The sequence below is a fragment of the Leucopleurus acutus genome, assembly GCF_964270905.1.
Source record: "Leucopleurus acutus genome assembly, chromosome: 1".
NCBI classification, from domain to species: Eukaryota; Metazoa; Chordata; class Mammalia; order Artiodactyla; family Delphinidae; genus Leucopleurus; species Leucopleurus acutus.
The window spans coordinates 203,822,785-203,844,510 of NC_139142.1; the positions used below are offsets into that span (position 1 = coordinate 203,822,785).

General features: G+C 37.8%; 1 protein-coding gene across 1 annotated transcript in view; it reads right to left on the reverse strand.

The window, feature by feature from the left end:
- The window catches only part of RAB18 (RAB18, member RAS oncogene family), a 35,336-nt gene extending 15,606 nt beyond the window's left edge, over positions 1 to 19,730 (reverse strand). Inside the window, exons 1-2 of the mRNA XM_082847042.1 lie at positions 19,605 to 19,730; positions 15,046 to 15,101 (exon numbers count right to left, since the gene is read on the reverse strand). Of these exons, the coding sequence (XP_082703168.1) occupies positions 15,046 to 15,101; positions 19,605 to 19,672 (124 nt within the window). The 5' untranslated portion in view covers positions 19,673 to 19,730. The remainder of the gene's footprint in view (positions 1 to 15,045; positions 15,102 to 19,604) is intronic.
- Positions 19,731 to 21,726: the final 1,996 nt, after the last annotated feature.

A 21,726-nucleotide genomic window follows, 5' to 3' on the forward strand; every position in this document is an offset into this window, starting at 1 on the left:
TCTGGGCACAGGGCAAGGTATGGGGAAGGGACACAGAGTTTGCATGCCCTCTCCAAGCATGCCATCCTTCCAGTACCTCCACATGTTCACCAACACAGAGCTCTCTGAACCCGTGGGGTTTTTTTATGGAGGCTGGACTGATTAAATCATTTGCCTTTGGTCATTAAACAAAACCTCCAGCCCCTCTCCGCACCCTGGAAGTGAGGGAGGTAAGATAGGGCTGAAAAGTTCCAACCCTCTAATTATTGGGTTGGCCAAAAAGTTTGTTTGGGTTTTCCATAGCATCTTACAGAAAAACCTGAACGAAATTTTGGCCCAACCCAATACATGGTTGGTTCTCCTGGCAACCAGCCTCTATGCTTAGGGGCTTTCTAGAAGTCACATCATTAACATAAACTCAGGTGTGGTTGAAAAAGGCTTGTTATGAAAATACAAAAGACATCCTGGGAATTCCCTGGTCGTCCAGTGGTTAGGACTTTCTAGAAGTCACATCATTAACATAAACTCAGGTGTGGTTGAAAAAGGCTTGTTATGAAAATACAAAAGACATCCTGGGAATTCCCTGGTCGTCCAGTGGTTAGGACTCGGTGCTTTCACTGCTGGGTGCCAGGTTCATTCAGTCCCTGGTCGGGGAACTAAGATCCCATAAGCCACGTGGTGCAGCCAAAAAAGAAAAAAAAAAAAGAAAAGAAAAACAAAAGACATCTTTAATGATTCTTATCACTTAAGAAAATCCAAGGGTTTTCGGAGTTCAGTGCTAGGAACCAAACATATATTTCTTATCATAAATAACAAAATCATAGAAGAACTGTCACTTCAGCTTTTCTCTAGTTGTTCATTTGGGCTTGCATTTTTAATACAATATTCAATTCTGTTCCTCTGCAGGAATCTTTTTATAGGCACATGCCTATTTTATGAAGGTTAAGTTAGTTAAAACTAGATAATATAACCAATAAAGCCTTTGAAACAAGCAATAAGTGAGACATGAAAATTTACCAAAAGTAATATCAACTACACTGTAAAGAAATACCAATGAATGGGAAACCAGAACATATCAATGGAATCATCTGCCTTATCAAAAGAAAAACCAGCAATCAAGAGAAACTGACTCAGAACTAGCAAAGATGTTAAAACTAGCAAAAAAGGATATTAAAAACACATAACTGTATATCACATGTTCAGAAAGTTAAGCTGATGTGAGAGAGATTTTAAAAACCCATACCAAACATCTAGAGATGAAAACGACAATGGCTGAGATTAAAAAAAAAAATACACAGGATGGGATTAACAGCAGATTAGAGAATGCAGAAGAAAACACAAGTGAATACATAAGAAAAACCTGTAACTAACATACTCATTGGTGAAGAACTGAAAGCTTTTCCCCACAGATCAGAACAAGATAAGGATGCATACTCTCACCACTTCTATTCTCAGAGTACTGGAAGTCCTAGCCAGAGCAATTAGGCAAGAAAAGGAAATAAAAGGCATCCATATTGGGAAGGAAGAAGTAAAATTATTTCTGTTCACAGACATTTCTTATATGTAGAAAATCCTAATGATTATATTCCACACACATACAAAAATATTGTTAGAACTAATAAGTGAATTCAGCAAAGTTGCAGGATATAAAATCAACATGCAAAACTCAGTTGCATTTCTATACCCTAGTAATGAACAATCCCAAAAGAAAAATTTTAAATATCATTTCATTTACAATAGCATCAAAAAGAATAAAATACTTTTAAAATAGATGACAATGATAATAATAATAATAGTATTCAGGAATAAATTTAACCAAGGAGCTTTAATATTTATACACTGAAAACTACAAAACACTGCTGAAAGAAATTAAAGAAGACACAAATAAGTGGAAAGACATGCTGTGTTCATGAGTTGGAAGGCTTAATATTGTGAAGATGACAATACTACCCAAAGCTATCTACAGATCCAACACAATCCAATAAAAATTCTAATAGCTTTTTTTGCAGAATGGAAAAGCTGACACTCAAATTCGTATAGAATTACAAGAGGCACTAAATAACAAAACAATATTGAAAAAAAAGAATAGTTGGAGGACTCAAACTTCAAAACTTACTACAAAACTACAATAATTAAAACAATGGTACTAGCATTAAGTACAGACATTGAAACCAATGTAATAAATAGAGAACCCAGAAATAAACCCTCACATATATAGCCAACTGAGTTTCAACAAGGAAGCCAAGACCATTCAATAGGAAAAGGCCAGTCCTTTCAACAAATGATGCTCAGAAAACTAGATATCCAGATGCAAAAGAATGAAGTTGGACCCTAACCTTACACCATATACAAAAGTTAGCCCAAAATGGATCAAAGATGTAAATGTAAAAACTAAATCTTAAAAACTCTTAGAAGGATAGGAAAAATTTTTCATGACATGGGATTTGGCAAAGATTTTTTGGATATAACACCAAGAACACAGGCAACAGAAGAAAAATAAACTGGACTTTATCAAAATTAAAAACTTATATGCATCAAAGGGCAACGTCAAGGGAGTGGCAAAAAAACCTCACAAAATGGGAAAAAAGTATTTGCAAGCCAGTTATCTGATAAGGGATTAGTATTTGGAATATATGAAGAATGCCTATAACTTAACAACAGAAAGCCTTATTCAAAAATGGGGAAAAGGATTTGAATAGACACTTCTCCAAATAATATACACAAATGGCCAACAAGCACAGGAAAAGATGCTCAACATCATTATCCATTAGGGAAATGCAAATCAAAACCACAATGAGACACTACTTCATATCCATTAAAACAGCTACAATTAAAGAAAAAAGTGAAAAATCACAAGTGTTAACAAGGACATTAAGAAATTAGGATGCTTGTGCATTGCTGGTAGGAATGTAAAATGGCACAGTCACTGTGAAAAATAGTTTGGCAGTTCCTCAAAAAACTAAAAATAGAATTACCATATAATGTAGCAATTCCACTCAGGTACATACCCAAAAGAACTGACAACAGGAACTCAAACAAATAATTGTACAACAATGTTCACAGCAGTATTATTCACAAAAGGCAAAAGGTGGAAGCAACTCAAGTGTCCATGGACAGATGAATGGATAAACAAAATGTGGTATGTACATATAATGGAACATTATTAGCCATAAAATAGAATGAAATTCCAATACATACAGCTATAAAATGGAATGAAATTCTGATATATGCTACAACATGGATGAACCTTAAACACATTATGCTAAGTGAAATAAGCAAATTACAAAAGGACAAATATTGTATAAGTCTACTAATACAAGGTATCTAGAACAGGCAAATTCATAGAGACGGAAGGTAGAACAAGTTACCAGGGACTGAGAGGAAATGTGGAGTGGGAGTTATTGCTTAATTGGTGGAGTTCCTGTTTGAGGTTATGAAAAAGTTCTGGAAATGGATAGTATTGATGGTTGCAAAACAATGTGAACATAGTTAGTGCCACTGAATCATACACTTAAAAATGGTTAAAATGGTAAATTTTATCTTATATATATTTTCACAATAAAAAATAGATAACCGGAGAATCTTATATCTATGAAAGAATTTAAATCTGTGGATAAAACCTTTCCATGAAAAAACTCCAGGCCCCAAATGAATTCTACTGAACATTTAAATAATAATCCATTACAAACAAACTCTTGCAGGAAACTGAAGAGGAATGAATACTTCCTTAGTCAGTCTATGAGTTCTATAGTACCATGATACCAAAACCAGACAAAGACACTATAATTAAAGAAAACTACAGATTACTATCCCTCATGAACATAGATGAAAATCCTAAACAAAATTTTACCATAAGTCATCCAAATAGGTGAAAAGAACAGTACAGCACAACCAAGTGACGTTATTTCAGAAATGAAAGGTTGATAATAACACGGGGATAAAAAAAATCAATGTGGATTTTACTATTTTAAACCAAAAAAGAAACTTCATATGAACATCTCAACAAATGTGGAAAAGGAATTTAACAAAATCCAACATGCATTCCTAATGAAACCTCTCAGCAAACCAGAAATAGAAGGAAACTTCCTCAACCTGATAAACAGCATCTATGAAAAGATACAACTAACAGCACACTCAGTGGTAGAGACTGAATGTTTTCCCCTTAATATCAGGAACAAAAGAAGGATATCAGCTCTCATCACAACACTGCACTGGAGATCTTCAGCCAAGGCAATAAAACAAGAAATAAAAGGCATCCAGATTGGAAAGGAAGAATGTAGCAACCCAATGGAATCTATGGGATTAAAAAAGCACCTAGAACGAATAAGCAAGTTTAGCAAGGTTGGAGGACACTAAATAAACATTTAAAAAATCAACATTATTTCTATATAATAGTAATGAAAAGAAACAATATTTTTTAAAAATTTACTACCATTGTACATAAAAACCAATAAAATACTTAGGGCTAAATCTCACAAAAGATGTGAAAGGTATGAGGCACTCTGAGGCATTTTACCTGCACCTAAAGGTCTCAGGTGTTTTTGCTGCAGCACCTACAGCACTGTGACCTCAGGAGACCCCAGAAGCCAGGAAATAGGGTCAGGCCTGGGCCTCTGGGGTGGGAGCACTGAGTCCAGGATGCTGGACCACCAGAGAATTCCTGTGCCCAGGGAATATTAATTGGTGTGTTCTCTCTTGGAGATGTCCAGCTCGACCCCAAGACCCAGCTCCACCCAACTGCCTACAGGCTCCCATGCTGGAACACCTCAGACCAAACAACTGGAAAGACAGGAACACAGCCCCACCCATCAGCAGACGGCGTCTAAAGTCATACTGAGCCCACAGCCACCTCTAAATACACCCTCTTGACACGGCCCTGCCCACCAGAGGGACAAGACCCAGCTCCACCCACCAGTGGACAGGCACCAGTCCCTCCCACCAGGAAGCCTGCACAAACCCCATGACCAGCCTCACCCATCAGGGGCAGACACCAAAAGCAAGCAGAGCTACAATCCTGAAGCTTGCAGAATGGAGACCACAAACACAGAAAGTCAGACAAAATGAGGTGGCAGAGAAATATGTTTCAAAGGAACAATATAAAAACCTGAAGGACTATTAAATGAAGTGAAGATAGGCAATCTACCTGAAGAAGAATTTAGAGTAACAATAATAAAGATGATCCAAGATCACAGAAGAAGAATGGAGGCACAGACCAAGAAGATATAAGAAAGGTTTAACAAAGAGCTAGAAGATTTAAAGAACAAACAGAGATAAACCATACAATAACTGAAATGAAAAATACATTAGAAGGAATCCATAGCAGAAAAAATGAGGCAGAAGAACAACAAGAGAACTGGAAGATAAAGTAGTGGAAATCACTGCTGTGGAACATAAAAAAGAAAAAAGAATGAAAAGAAATGAGGACAGTCTTAGAGACCTCTGAGACAACATTAAACCCACCAACATTTGCATTATAGGGGTGCCAGAAGGAGAAGAGAGAGAAAGGGCCTGAGAAAATAATTGAAGAGATTATAGCCAAAAATTTCCCTAACATGAGAAAGAAAACACTCAAGTCCAGGAAGCACAGAGAGTCCCATACAAGATAAACCCAAGGAGGAACTTGCTGAGACACATATTAATCAAACTATCAAAAATTAAACAGAAAGAAAAAATATTAAAGGCAACAAGGGAAAAGCAAGAATTAATATATAAAAGAATCCCCATAAGGTTATCAGCTGATTTTTCAGCAGAAACTCTGTAGGCCAGAAGGGAGTGGCATGATATACTTAAAGTGATGAAAGGGAAAAAACCTACAACCAAGAATACTCTACTGAGCAAGGCTCTTGTTCAGATTTGATGGAGAAATCAAAAGCTTTACAGACAAGCAAAGGGTCAGAGAATTCAGCACCACAAAACCAGCTTTACAAAAAATTCTAAAGGAACTTCTCTAGGCAGAAAAGAAAAGGCCACAGCTAGAAACAAGAAAATTATGAATGGGAAAGCTCACCAGTATGGAGGTTCCTTAAAAAACTAAAAATAGAACTACCACATGATCCAGCAGTCCCACTCCTGGGCATATATCCGGAGAAAACCATAATTTGAAAAGATACATGCACCCCAAGGTTCACTTCAGCACTATTTACAATAGCCAAGACATGGAAGCAACCTAAATGTCCATCAACAGCGGAACAGATAAAGAAGATGTAGTAGATATATACAATGGAATATTACTTGGCCATAAAAAAGAACGAAATAATGCCATCTGCAGCAACATGGATGGACCTAGAGATTATCATACTGAGTGAAGTAAGTCAGACAGAGAAAAACGAATATCATATCACTCATATGTGAAATCTCATTTTTAAAAAATGATACAGATGAATTTATATACAAAACATAAACAGACTTACAGATTTCGAAAACAAACTTATGGTTACCAATGGGGAAACATAGAGTGGGGAAGGATGAATTAGGAGCTTGGAGTTAACATATATATACTACTATATATAAAATAGATAACCAACAAGGACCTACTGTATAGCACAGGGAACTCTACTCAATATTCTGTAATAACCTACATGGGAAAAGAATTTGAAAAAGAATGAATGTAAGTATATGTATAACTGAATCATTATGCTATATACCTGAAACTAACACAACATTGTAAATCAAATATACTCCAATAAAATTTTTTTTTAAAAAAAGAACATTATAAGTGAAAATTTAAAAAAAAATGAGCCATACACCTAGTGTAAAATAAAAAACTATAAAACTTCTAGAGGAAAATGCGGGAGAAAATCATTGCAATCATCTGTTGAGCACAAGATATAACACTGAAATCATCATCCATAAAAGAAAAAAATTGGTAAGTTGGATTTCATCACAATAAACAACTTCTGCTTTTAGAAATAACCTGTTTAGAGAATGACAAGAGGAGCCACAGACTAAGAAAAACACATTTACAAAGCATATTTCATCTAATAATGGACTTATATGCAGAATATATAAAGAACTCAAAGCTCAACAATAAGAAAAAATCCAACTGAAAACTGAACAAGACTTGGACACTTCACACACACACACAAAATATATACATATGGATAGCAAATAAGAACTTTAAAAGATGCTCAACATCATAAGTCATTAGAGAATGCAAAGTAAATCACAATGAGATTACCAATATACACCTATTAGAATGATTACGATGTAAAAGTCTGACCATACTAAGTATAATGGATGGGGCTACAGAAGAACAGGAAAGGGGCTTCCCTGGTGGCGCAGTGGTTGAGTCTGCCTGCCGATGCAGGGGACACGGGTTTGTGCCCCGGTCTGGGAAGATCCCACATGCCGCGGAGCGGCCGGGCCCGTGAGCCATGGCCCCTGAGCCTGCGCGTCTGGAGTCTGTGCTCCGCGACGGCAGAGGCCACAACAGTGAGAGGCCTGCGTATCGCAAAAAATAAATAAATAAATAAATATATATATATATATATACTGCTAGTGGGAATGTAAAATGACACAACCACTTTATAAAAAAATGGACAGACTGTTTTCCAAAGTTAAATATGCATTTACCATATGATCCAGCAATTCCATTACTGGGTAATTACTCTAGAGAAATAAAAATTAATTTTCATGTAAAATCCTGTACTTAAATGTTTTTAACACGTCTATTTATTATCACCAAAAACTGGAAACAACCCAAATGTCCTACAATGGGCAGATGACTTAATCAGCTCCGAAATGGAATACAACCCACCAATAAAAAGGAACAAACTATTGACATGCAAAAACTCAGAGGCAGTTCAAAGGCATCATGCTAAGTGAAAAAACTCAGGTTGGAGGTTACACACGCTATTCCATCTATATGACATTCTCAAAAACACAAAACTATAGTGATAAAGACCTAGCAGTGGCTGCCAGGGAATAGAGACGGGGAAAAAGTGTGCCTGAAAAAAGATGGCACTAGGGGAACTCTTTTGGATGTTGGAACTGTTTGGTATCCTGATTGTGGTAGCGATTACATAACCATATACATTTGTTATAACACATATTAAATTCAAAGAACTCTATACCCCCAAAGAAGTCAATTTTACTATATCATAATTAAAAAAATATTGCTATCTACTTGGAACATAATAGATCAAAAATACTTTCTGAAAGAATAAATTATCAGAGAACATGTAAAATTTCTGCTTCTTTCCAATTTATTTTGCTGCCGAAGTAAAGATGGATTTTGTAAAACTGTTCCATGGGCTTTTAAAATAATTAGTTCTTCATTCAAAATATTTCTTGACTGTGTTATTCTATTTCCCATGACCTTATCTGTATCTTTTGGATCTATCTAATTATGAAAGAGACATAACAAATCTCCTAATATAAATGTATTTTCATCAAATTCTTCTCTTGTGTTTTAAACAGATTTGCTTTTATATATCATTTCTGTGTTTGGTGCCTACTTGTTTATGACTATTATAGCTGTTTTGTTAATTTATTTGGCTTTTCATCATTACATAATATCCTATTTGATTTTGTCCAGTGCATTAGCCCTGAATTCTACCTTAAATCATGTTATATTACCACCTCTGCTTCTATACTGGTGCATCCCCTTTATTTCAACCTTTCCATATTTCTTTTAAGTACTTTTCAACTCCAATCTGGCAATGTGAATTATTAGGAGAATTGGACCCATTTACATTTAATTAACTGATAAATCTAATTTTGCTGCTTCCCTCTTATGTTTAGCATTTCTGACATTCTGTTCAAATCTGTGTTTGATCTTTTTCATTGCTGAGTTGTAATTCTGTGCTGTAATTAAAAGAATACCAAGTCAGGAGGCTGGATTTAGTCTCAGCCCTCTTACTAAGGTCTCGATAGCCAACAGCTTATTAATTAATCTCTTTAAGTCAATTTCCCCCTTCTCATGAAAGAATATAAAAATTCCTGGTTTATCTGCTATTTAGTTATTTTGGGGGAGGGGGTAGAGGATAACAGGAGAGGGGGCATCAAGACAGATACGATAAAACCTTTAAGGATCCAAGGAGAACAAGATTAGGAGGACCTAGATCCCCAAGTCTCAGTTTACAAACAACCTAAAAAGTATTAACAATGAAATGTGCTACGTGCTCTGCTCCCCCAGAAGACAGAGCTGAGAAGGAGTGAGCACTGGAGGCGAGGAAAGACGGTGAACAAGGTTACAAAGATCCGAGTCTGGGAAATGAAGAGACACCAGGGCTTTCCGTGGAGACTACTTAGAGGGAAAAATGGTTATGGTGCCTGATGGTCTTATGGCGGCTAGCAGTAGCAAGATAAGAACATCTGGAGGGGAAAGAGGAGTGTGGAGGAAGGTCTTGTCAGAAGTAGGCTAAATTCTGAGGCTAACCTGACTCTTGCTGATGGACATGAGGCTGGCAGAGGGGTGGGTGGCTTTACTCCAAATGGAAGTCATTATCCAATAAATAAGAAATAAAATGACCAAAAAAAGCCTGGAAATTAGGAAACACATTCCTAAATCAAAGATTTCAAATATTCAAAGAGGAAAGCAAAACTGAAAATTTAAACTATGCAGAGAGCAATGAAAAACAAACAGCCTATCACAACCTATGGGACACAGTAAAACTTGTTCTTAGAGGACATCTTTATTAAAGAATAAAGACTAAAAAGAAGGGAACTTAATACTCATCTTAAGAAACTAACAAAATAAACCAAAATAAAAGTAGGAAGGAGAAAGAGGGGAAAAATAAAGCAATTCCTCAAACAATAAAATAGATACATTCCTTAAGGAAAAGACAGACCAAAAAAATGTACAAGTTTAGAAATGAGGGAACGTGAACACAGATAATGAAGAGTTTAAACGAATACGACAGGGACTTCCCTGGTGGCCTGGTGCTCCCACTGCAGGGGGAACGGGCTCCACCCCTGCTCGGGAACCAAGAACTAAGATCCTGTGTACTGGCCAAAAAAAAAATGCAACTAACTTAACAAGTGAGTTGGGATTTTCCTTCCTAGCTGCACTCCTAAGACTGTCCTAAGAAACAGAGAACATGAAGAGGTTGTAACAGTGAGGAAGAAGCTGGATCAGACTGACTCAGATGAAATATAACCTTCACAGAACAGATAATTGCAGTAGTATTTAAGCAAGTAAGGACAATTTAAAAAGACGGAAAGCTCCTTCATTGTATAAACTAATACAACTTTAATACCAAATTCTGATTTTTTAAAAATACAAAAAAGGAGAGTCCATCTTACATATAAAAATAGATGTAAAAATTCTAAATTAGTCAACAGAATCCAGAAATACATCAAACAAAATGAGTGAAGGCTTATCTAGGAAAGCAAGGACATTTCAGTATAAAAAGGTCTATCAACCATTAGTCAGTGCTGAAAAGGCATATAAAGAACATCACAACCTTTCCTAATAAAGCCTCTAAGTAGAATGGAAGAAAGAAACAGTCTATATATGATCAAGACCATTTGTCATTATTCTAAAGAAAGAAATGTCAGAGCCATTTTTATTACTTTAACATGTTTAATTGAATGAAATATTATGAAATAGAATAGTTCTACTTTACTTTCTGAATTATCTCATATTCCCAAGTATTTTAACAAGTTTATGTTGTGGCACTAAACAAGATGTATAAACTACTTTGCATTTTAATTAAATTATCTTTCTGTTAAGTAAGCCCAAACTATAAGGTAACTTGTGTATGAAATCTAGCTGACACCTGCCCTTAGAAGCCAAACAGTCATGGGTATTTCTAAAAACTTACCAAGGGAGTGATAAGAATCACTGATCTAAAGTCAACCAACAACAAGCAAAATTTGTCTAACTTTAGTTGAAATGTATCAACCCTCAAAAAACACTTTCACATATTGTAACAATTATAAGTCTTAAAGATTAAGAAATAGTTTGTGAGCCTGTCTTAAGTAGAGAGCCAGTTTTAAATTTTCTAATTTTTTTACTTGAAAATTTTTACTTAAAGTGCTCTTTTTGTATTCAAAGGTTACCTAAAATAGGGTAAATTAAAAAAACAAAAACAAAAAGCAAATTTTGCCTATTTGATCATACTATATAAAGTTAATGTAACTACTTTCTATATCCATGCTTAAATTTCAACCAATTGTATCTATGCAGTTGATTAAATACCTCATGTAAAGACCTGATTAAGCACCATCTTATGGCCTGACCATAGCAAAAAGAGAAATCTAATGCTTATTATTTCCCCCCCAAATATTCCCATGTAACAAACAAAAACCTGGTCAAAATATTCTTACAATTTTGTCTGTGTGTTTATTTTTATGTCAGATACGTTACCTTGGATTATATATCATTAAATATTGGTTGTGTTTCATTATGTTTCTTCTTTTAAGACTCAAACATACTATGTAAAATCTCCTTTTCTGATTTCCATATCTATCATTTTCTCACTCTAATTTAATATTCTTATTCATTTTGGTAAATTCTACCCACTTTTCCATTCCTAGCTTCTATGTTCTTTATTGTGTTTCCCAGTTTCTACTGTCCCTTGTGATCCTTCCAATCTCACCTTCATTTCAGTGATGGTTTTATTTTCTTATCTTTTCTTTCTTTCCACTCAATCAGCTCACACTGCATTTTCTCATGTAGTCGCACTATCTCTTCCCCGACCTCTTATATCACTGTTTTGTGCTCTCACTGATAAATATTTCCATTAAGTCTTTTAAATTCATGGCAAAATGTTTGGTCATTATTTTCATCTTCTTTACAGCAATATTTTTTTCTGGTGAGGATTCTTCAACTGTCCTTTGTTTTTCCATTCCTTTCTTCCTTTTCGATTCTTGAATGGTGTTAGTGGCCTTGAGCTGGATTCTTTTTTACTAAGTCATAGTTGAAAGTGGTGAGGTTTTCCTGGACAAGCTATTTGCAGGAGGTTCATGCAGAAAGCCATAGTGGATCAGTTCTGCACTGGAAAAATTTTGTCTTGATTCAGGGTTTTACATGAGAATCAGTTAGTTTTTTATTTCTCAACATTCAGAGGAGATAGGCAACCTTGAGGTTTTTCAAAGGCATCTATCTCCTCCCCGACTGCTACAGACACAGACAAAATGCAAAAATGGCTGGTTTGTATGACTCCTTGTTTGGCTTCACCTTCCCAACTTCTTAAAACCAAACCAGATGCAGGGCAACTCCTGCCATTAGCTTAAGAAGCCATTTCGCTTTCACAAACAAGGGATATAGGTTTTGCACCTCACAGTGGGCTTCTCAACCTCGCGAAGCACCTCTTGCTGGCTCCGAGCTCTGCAGCCCTGGCATCGCCTACTTTCTCCTGCAGGCGGCCTGTCTGTCCCCACTGCTCTTGGCAGCCATTCCACCTGTTTTGTGGCTTGGTGTTTTAGCTGCCTTCTAGTATAGTGGTCTACGGGGCTGGGGTTTTAGTTTCTCCCTCTCTTTGTTATTAGTCAATTGCCAGAAAGCAAAAGATGAAAATGCCAACTCTATAGTACCATCTTCAAGCCCCAAATCCAATAATTACCTTAATAGAGTATGTTATACAAGACAGAAACTTGAGTGTCTCACTGTATTACTGAAAGATAAAGGTGTGCTTTCCTTACTATTATACTGTGAGGTAAATACTAATTTTCATATGGCCAGTAACAACTGGGCTAATTATTTTTATTTCAAAAACTCATGTATATTGGTTATAACCTAAGGCATAAAATTATCTGATGCCAAAATGTAAAAGATACTTTTCAAGACCCAAGGCCCATTGGGGGAACAAATTATGTATATTCTCATCAGTATGCTATAGTCTTGGTATTTGCTTTTAAAGCAAAGCCTTTTTAGTAATAAAGACAACGAACGATCTGTCAATCTGCAAGTCCCCAGTTACATTTGGGTTTGAAATGAAGACAGATAATTTATAGTTTATATAAGATCACTCCCTTAGGAAAATTTTAACTCTAGGCAAGTTTATTTTCCTGCCAGTTATTATTCTTCTACTCCTCGCTTACCAATAACAGGTATGTTCTGAACAAAATCAAGTTTTATTAATAACTGATTTTTTAAAGGAGCAAATGATATACCAAAACCAAATTAAATAGATTTTGAATTACTAGTGTTTTAAATGATTCCCTTTTACACACATAACAGTAAATCTGTCAATGTTAACATGTCATCCAAAAGCTAAGTAATGCCTGATATAATTTATTAAACATTTAGAGGCACTGTGAGCTCATACTGATAGAAAGAAACAAAGAATTCTCCTTTACAGAATTCTAAATAAGAAATGGAAATGGAAGGATGGAATTTGAAAAACCACCATAGTTGGAATGACAGGATGACAGTTTACAGAGGAGAGACTTGGTGTACATCATCTTAAGGAAGCAAGTCCCATCACCAGTAATGGCACAAATATACATCATGCTCTGACAAGCACTTCTGAGGAATTCCTGACCAAAATGCATAACCTGACTCTAACCAGGAGGACACACGGACAAATGCAATTGAAGGATATTCTACAATAACTGGCCTGTATGTGCTCTTCAAAAATGTCAAGGCCATGAAAGACATAGAAAGAGTGAAGAACTGTTCAGATTAAAAGAGACTAAGGAAAAATGACAACAAAATTCAATATGTGGGCTTCCCTGGTGGCACAGCGGTTGAGAGTCCGCCTGCCGGTGCAGGGACACGGGTTAATGCCCCAGTCTGGGAAGATCCCACATGCCGTGGAGCGGCTGGGCCCATGAGCCATGGCCACTGGGCCTGCGCGTCCGGAGCCTGTGCTCCGCAACGGGAGAGGCCACAACAGTGAGAGGCCCACGTACCGCAAAAAAAAAAAAAAAAAAAAAATTCAACATGTGATGCTGGACTGGATTCTGTACCAGAAACAATTCTTTTTCTTTGGTATATAAGACATTAGTGGGACAACTGATGAAATCTGTCTGTATACAGGAGAACTGTATCCATGTTCATCTAGAAAATACACACTGAAGTACTCAGAGGTTAAAGACATTGAAGACACTCTCCTATTTTCTCTCAAACAATTTGAAAAAAGCAAGAATACTGTGTATGTGTATGTAGACAGTGAATGATAAGGCATATGTGATAAATGTTAACATTTGGGGAATTTGATTAAGATATACAGGAATTCTTTGAACTATTTTTACAACTTTTCTCTAAGTATGAAATTATTTAACAATAAAAAGGAAAAAAAATCAACCCAGTTAATAGAAACACAAGGATCATCTTTACTACATTCTACTCATCAGATCATGAAATTTTAGAGCTGGAAGAAAAATGTATTCTCTCACCGAAATTCCTCAACTTACAGAAGACAAGGAAGTGAATGACTTGCTCAAGATGACAACGTTCAAGGCAGAGCCAAGACTATTATCCTGCTCTGACTCAGCTCTTCCTACTGCTGCAAGCTGTCTCTTGTTCCTTTACATTGTCACCTACTCCCTAAACATGTGACACCAGAATATTTAGCTCTATCTTCTCATATATCCTAATAAGCTGGTGTGACAAACCACTTTCAGGCAATCTAAATTTCATTTTTAAAAGGCAGTTATGTATTACTGCTTCCAACAGTCTTAAATAACTAATATCAATAAATATGCTGCCAGAATACATGCCAGATACTGTACTGAGTGCTAAAAATACAAAATTAACACGCTCTACTGCTGGGTGATACTGCTAGGTCCATTATGACAGAGACCAAGTCTGCATTGTTGAACATTATAGCCCACCTCTTAGGACAGTGCCTGGCATGCAATAAACATTCAAATGACTGTATGCTGCTAAATAACAGACAACCCATAGCACAGGAATGTGTAGACAGATAATCGTAATATCCACAGTGTTAAAAAAGTACCATGAGACAACAGAAAAGGACGTTTTTTTGCTTGGTGAGATCTACAAAGGCTTCAGAAATTTAATGACTACCAAAGTTAAGACTTGAAAGACAAATAAGATTTTGACAGACATGGAAGCAATGGGGTGGTGAGAGGATGGGTAGGGGGAGTTAGATGAAACAGCCTGAAGCAAGAAAATATTTGGCATTTCTACTAAATTTTTAAACATAGGCTTACCTATTGTTGCTGCAAGCTCTGGATCAAAAGTATCATCTGTGAACCTCAAGAGCAGGCTAAAAGAGATGTTAAAAAGACAGATTAGTAATTTGGCTTTTCTTTCTAATCACTTGATAAATCTTCCTGATTGTTTTATTTCGTCACTAGTTAGATGCAGATAAGAATAGCTGATGTAGTCCGCTCCCAGAAATACAGCCTCAGGGCAGGTATACACAGAGGAATTAAATTATTGGAACGGCAATTAAAGAATCCCAAAAGCAAAGTAGTTTTTACTAGAAAATATGTTCCCTATGCTCCCCTGCTCAATTCCCCACGTGTGAAAACGACTGTGTTTTTTGCTTTTTTATAACTGTATTGGTATGTCCTTTTGAGAAAATGATATTAGCAAACATGTGACACTTTAACTGACATGGACAAAAAGGGGAAAAGTAAGTCTTTTGGAATGCAACAAATTAATTTTTTAAAAAATCTAATGCATAATTCACTCTGAATTCAGGTAAAAACAGAAAGGTGTGAAGTCTAGCATTTTGAAACAAGTAGTTAAGACTATTACCCAAGTGGAAAGAGATATAATAAAAAGTGAAGGCAGAAAGGTCACATGATGGCCAGAGCAGGCAGCCTCTGGCAAATGCTGGGTGGGGTGTATGAAATCAAGGAGGCAACAAGGAGCTACCAAAAGCTTTCACCGAAAGGAATGGCAGGAACTTCTCTTTATCTTAAAAACTTAATGCCAGCAATAAAATGCAAGAAAAACAACAGAAGACAACTGCCATGATTATAGTAAGAGATCATGAAGGACTAAACCTAGGAAATGGTAAAGAAACTAGAAAGGAAGGCATGAAATGAAAAGATACCATAAGAGTACTCCAAGATTTTGTCTCCCAGAATTATTTTGTTTAACATAAGGCAGAAGTGTCAGTTATTAGCTCTTCAAAAATAAAATCTAAGCTTTTGTTAAAGCCCTAGATATATAAAATTAATCAACTGCCCCTCACGTTATCTCCTAAGTAGGACGAGACCATTCTATTGACCTATTTGCATTAATAAAATCAAGACAAGCCCTATCTCATGTCTGAATTGCAGCAAAAAAAGTATGAATATTTCTATAGATTATAATTATTGCTGCTTAAGATTTTTTTTTGCCCACAGGGTTGCAAAACGTAATGGCCTCTTGGTAGTTCCCGAACCCAGTGTCATTAATTCTATTTGAAGGATTAACTCTCCGTTTCCTGGTTTTGCTTTTTGTTGATCATAAAACCAGCACCACAAAAGCAAAGTAAAAAGAATCATATTGTAGATTTTTCTACTTAACATTGAACACTCTTGACTATAACTCATTTTACTTACCTCCAACATGAATTAGGTGACAGCACTAATAAGAATCTTAAAACACTACTCATAAGAATTTTCTTCTCTGCCCAGCATTAAACTTCAAATCAATAAAAGTGAAGATTGCGCTGAAAATTTCAGTTACTCACAATTTAAGAATAGAAAGGTTGTGCATCTATACTCAGTCACCAAAGAAAATATTATTACAAAAATGTAGAACCTTGTTGAGTAGTAATAATAACACCATAATAACATAAATAATAACAATGGTATTGGCTATTATTTATTAAACATCGACAATGTGGCGGACACTGAGCCAGCCGTTTTTCTTTGCTTGTCATTAATGGTATTTTGTCAGGAAAGACAAGGGTGTAAAGCAACAAATTTTAATACAGACTTCGAGTATAAGGCAGCAGATCTTAGCCAGGGGTAAACTATTAGCTCGAAGTGTATTCTAAATTCTATGTGTACATTTTTCTAGGCAGGGAGTCTATTTCTCTATTAGATTTGACAGGAACCCACAACCCGAAAATGATTAAGAGCCACTGCTCTAAAGGATGTACGTTTAAGCCTTCATATTTTCAAAGTTAAAGGAGAAAATACTCTCCACGCAGAGCTATAGATGGAAGGAGACCACCAATCCACTTGGAGACCAAATCTGTAATTAATCAGTGCGATTATAACTAACACGTATTTCTCAATTTACAAATGAAATTGGTCAAAAAGGATGGGATATAAGGGGCACAGGAGGGACAGCAACTTAAATAACAGAAGGTCTCTATAATCCCTCCCAGTTTCTGAAACACCTGGCTACTTCTTCACTTCCCTATGGCTAGCCATGGAATCAAAGACCATTACACATTTAACACTTGATAGGGTCTGAGAGATTTCTACCCAACCTCACTTTTCGAACAAAGAAATGAAGGCCTGGAGTGTCTGAGTGACAAAGGTCACACAAGTGGCAGCACCAGTTTCATCATTCTCATCTCCTGGCTCCTCTCACACATGCTCATTACACTCCAAGTACGGAATAAACTGGAAAAATAACCCACTAGTTTGAATTAGTTAAGATGTCCTTTGTTGTGCAATGATTTCTCAACAACACAAGTGATACATCACTTCCACTAACTCTAGATTTATAAAGAAATAGAAACCATTGGTTAGAACAACCCTGTAAGATTATATCCATGACAAGTGTTTTTGTACTTACCTTAAAAAGATAGGCTTCTAAAGTCATTTATTCTCATCTTATCCAGAAAGTGTTCAAAGTTTTTTCCATAGCATATGACATACACCAAAAATGTATATCTAGCCAGAAAAATAAGCCAACTTTCTCCTTAAATGCAATCCTTTCTTGAAAGAGGTAAAGGTGTTAAAATTTTGCAGTGAGTAGTTGATAATTCACCACTAACTATTGAGAAAAAGTCTGGAGCATATTAGATCCAAATAAATTTGTTTGAGGGGAGGGAACCAAGGGAACCAGTAAATCCACTTAACAGATTTTACTCTAGAGGAAGAACTTCAGTTATGTGAACACTGCACTGCAGTTAGCTTTCAAGTAATCACCCATCTAACACATTTAGAAAAGGTGCCAATCCACCATGTTTGGGGCTGAACCACATGAAAGGACATTCAACCATTCCTAACTTCAAAATCAGCAATTTCATATGTCTTAACCTAAATGAGGGTCACATCTCAAGAAGAAAACGGTCACAAGGCCAAGGAATTCCTATTAAGACAATGTTTATATATTACCTAGCTTTTTAACCCTCAAATACAATAGATGGTGATCATGAAAATGATTTTATTCAGCCCTTTAAGTAACACACACACACAAATCATACTATCTTTTTAGCCCATAGTGTTTCATTAAGTTATTCCTTCTTAGATACAAATCCCTCACTCTAACATAGAGTACATTAAATGAGAGAAACTATGAAAATGTACTGTCATGCTTTAAAAACACATAAAGTTTCAGAATATATTTACAGAGTAAGGTTTCAAATACTCAAGTATTTTATTTATTTTTCTTTTTTTTTTGCGGTACGCGGGCCTCTCACTGCTGTGGCCTCTTCCGTTGCGGAGCACAGGCTCCGGACGCGCAGGCTCAGCGGCCATGGCTCACGGGCCCAGCCGCTCCGCGGCATGTGGGATCTTCCCGGACCGGGCACGAACCCGTGTCCCCTGCATTGACAGGCGGACTCTCAACCACTGCGCCACCAGGGAAGCCCTCAAGTATTTAAAAAAAAAAGTAAGACTTCACGAAGTAATGTGAAAGATAAGTTTATCAGGAGGTATAGCTAAAATATGAAATTGCTTGCAGCTCCTGGAATTTGTATATTATTTGAAGATCAAAGTAGCGTAGAATACAAGGAGCTCGTAATCATATGGCGAGGATACCTTCACCTGGAGAACTTTGTTCCCGATGTGGATGAAATCACAGCCCTCTTGCGATACGCCCCAGGCTCCACGTCTTCCCTTGTACTCAACTCTAACTACTGTCAACGTTATTTTCCCCCAAGAAAGAAGAGACACATGCTAATGTGTTCTTTTACCTCTATATGATGCGGCACAATGACAAGTAACAATCACACTTGATTTTCAAAAGCGGCCCACAGCTTAAGCTCTACCTTCTCAGGCTAAAGTGAAGTATTTAAGCAATCAGAAGACTGAAGAGTTCTTTCACAGCTGACTCATTTAAAAAAAAAGAAAAAAGAGAAAAAAAGCGGTTGATGGGTGCACCGTAATAGGCCAGGAATGCGACCTACGGCGTCGCGAAACTTCCCGTGCAGAACTTGACGTATTACGAGGCAGGCCGGCCGAAACCCCAGCGGTAGAGCTACACCTCTCAACTCGCGGGGTGCAGGGAGCCTGGCCCCGGGGCCCAGAGGCCTCGCCCTCAGCCGAACTCGGGCCCAAGCCCGCCCGCCGCGCCCTAGGCTCCTCTACAGCAAACCGCCGGCCGGGCGGCGGCCCCGGAACTGTTTTCCTCTGGGTGCGACAGGAGGCGAAGCGATCCAGGGAGCCGGGCCTGGCAGAGGCCGTGGACCGGGCGGCGGGGTGGCGGGGCCGCGCAGCGAGAAGGCCCGGAGGCCGCGGGCGGAGGCCGCCCCAGCTCGGGCCGCGCCCGGCCGTCGCCGTTTACCGTTCCCGCCGCGGCCCAGGGGACAGCGGCCACCGAGACGGAAAGGGCCCTGTCACCCTCGTCACGGCTCGCAGAGCCGCCTCACCTGGACTTGCCCACGCCACTCTCGCCGATGATGAGGATCTTCAGGGTGGTCAGCACGTCTTCGTCCATCCTGACCCTGCTCCGCTCGGCTCACAGCTGGCCGCCCCGCTCCGCCTCTCAGCCCTTCCCCAGGGGGAGCTGCCGCGCATGCGCCCCGCCCCGCCGGGGCCACCTTCCTTTCACACCGGGTGTTTAGGTTGCAGGAGCCCCGCACGCCCGGGTTCCGCCTGGAGGTAGCTCTGCGTCGGCGCAAACCCAAGTCCCAGGTGTCCTTCCGGGGAGGGCAACTCCTCCCTTGCGCAAGCGCAGAGGGAGAGCGCCGGGTGTGATTTCACCCGGTTCGCAGGCTCTTCCCTTTCTCCAACCCTTATTTAACCGTCCTTCCTTGGTGCACGTACTCGGAAGAGGACTGAGTCAGGGGAGTATGGTTCTCTTTGATTTCAATAGCTGCTCAAAACAGCTGCATTGCAGTGGCAAGAGTCTTGTGCGCGAAGGCAGATTATCTTAGTTTTAGGTCCCAGCCAGCGTATAACCGCTTTGCATTACCTAGACTTCTGAGCCTGTTCCCCTCAGTCGGCACAATTATACTTCTAAGAACAAGACCGGCGTCTTAGAATTATTATGAAGATTAAATGAGTTAATTTCTGATGGCACTTTGTAAACTCAAGTGCTCTATAAAAAGTGTGATCTGGTATTATTAACTTCCTGGCTGTTTGACAAATACCCTTCACACCTCACTTCATATTCAGAGAGATGTAAACCTCACATAGATCAGGTGCATACAGATCTCTGGTGGTGCAACTCAAGCCAACTGTTACTCATAAGAGCTGCTACACCACAACTGCAGGAATGTGTGTACATGCTTTGTCTTCTTGGCAAGCTATAAATCTTAGTGAGGGCGCCAAACCTCATGTATAGTAACTAACAAAGTGCCTGGTACGTGGCAGACACTAAATAAACATTAGCCTCCCATCTTATCTTCTTTTACCTGCAGCTAATGCCAGATACAATAGATATTTAATTAAAGAATACATGTTAATAAAAGTTAAAATAAATTAAGGAATACTCTTTTTAAATACCCAGAAAAGCGCTTGTGTTAGATACCCAAATGGTATCCCACCCGCCGATACCCTTCTCCTCCTTCAGGTCTTTGCTCTAATGTTGCCTTCTTAATGAAGGCTTCCCTGTACACACTACTCGAAATCTGCAAATCCTTCCAACATTCCTTATACCTCTTTCCATTGTTTTTCTGCATGTATTTACTGCCCTCCGATATATATTCTACTACTTTGTTCACTGTCTAATCTTCCCCAAAGAAAAGGGAAGCTTCATGAAGGCAAGGATTTTGTTTTGTTTGGTTCGTTCTACCCTCTGTGTCTAGAGTAGTTCCTGACATATAATATGTGCTAAATAAATATTTGTTAAATGAATTAATTGAATGAACATTCTTCCATTCCTAACTTTGGAAGGTGATGTCAACCAGGCAATCTCAACCTCTCAAAATAGCACTTGAAACCTCAATCAAGACTATCCAGCCTACTTTTGGCCATGGCATCAAGAGCTTATTAGTGAGACTCACAATATTGTCAAGTTCTCCTGCTCTGGGGCAGTGATTCTAAAAGTGTAGTCCCCAGATCCCTAGAGATCCCCTTCAGGGGCGAACACAAGATCAAACTATGTTCACAGTTATTCAAGATGCTGTTTACTTTTTTCACTCTGGTTCTTTGATACGACAGTGGAGTTTTCCAGAGGCTATATACAGTGTGATAGCAAAACAGATTGAAGGCAGAACCAGATCTTAGAATTCAGCTATTTTCTATTAAGCCAGACATTAAAGAGATTTGCAAAAACGTAAAACAGTGCCACTTTTTCACTAACTTTTTGTTTTAAAATTATTATTTTCATAAACATTTATACTAACTAGTAATAGGTTTATTATGTTTTAAGATGGTTTAATACATATGTTTAAAATTTTCTCAGTTCTAATTTGAATAGTAAATATGAATAGTCGTCAGCTCTTTCAAGTCCTCAATAATTTGTAACAGTGAACAATAATCTGTACAACCAAAAAGTCTGAGAACTGTTGCATGGCACAGCTGCCAAGATGTCTCCACGTGGGTCTG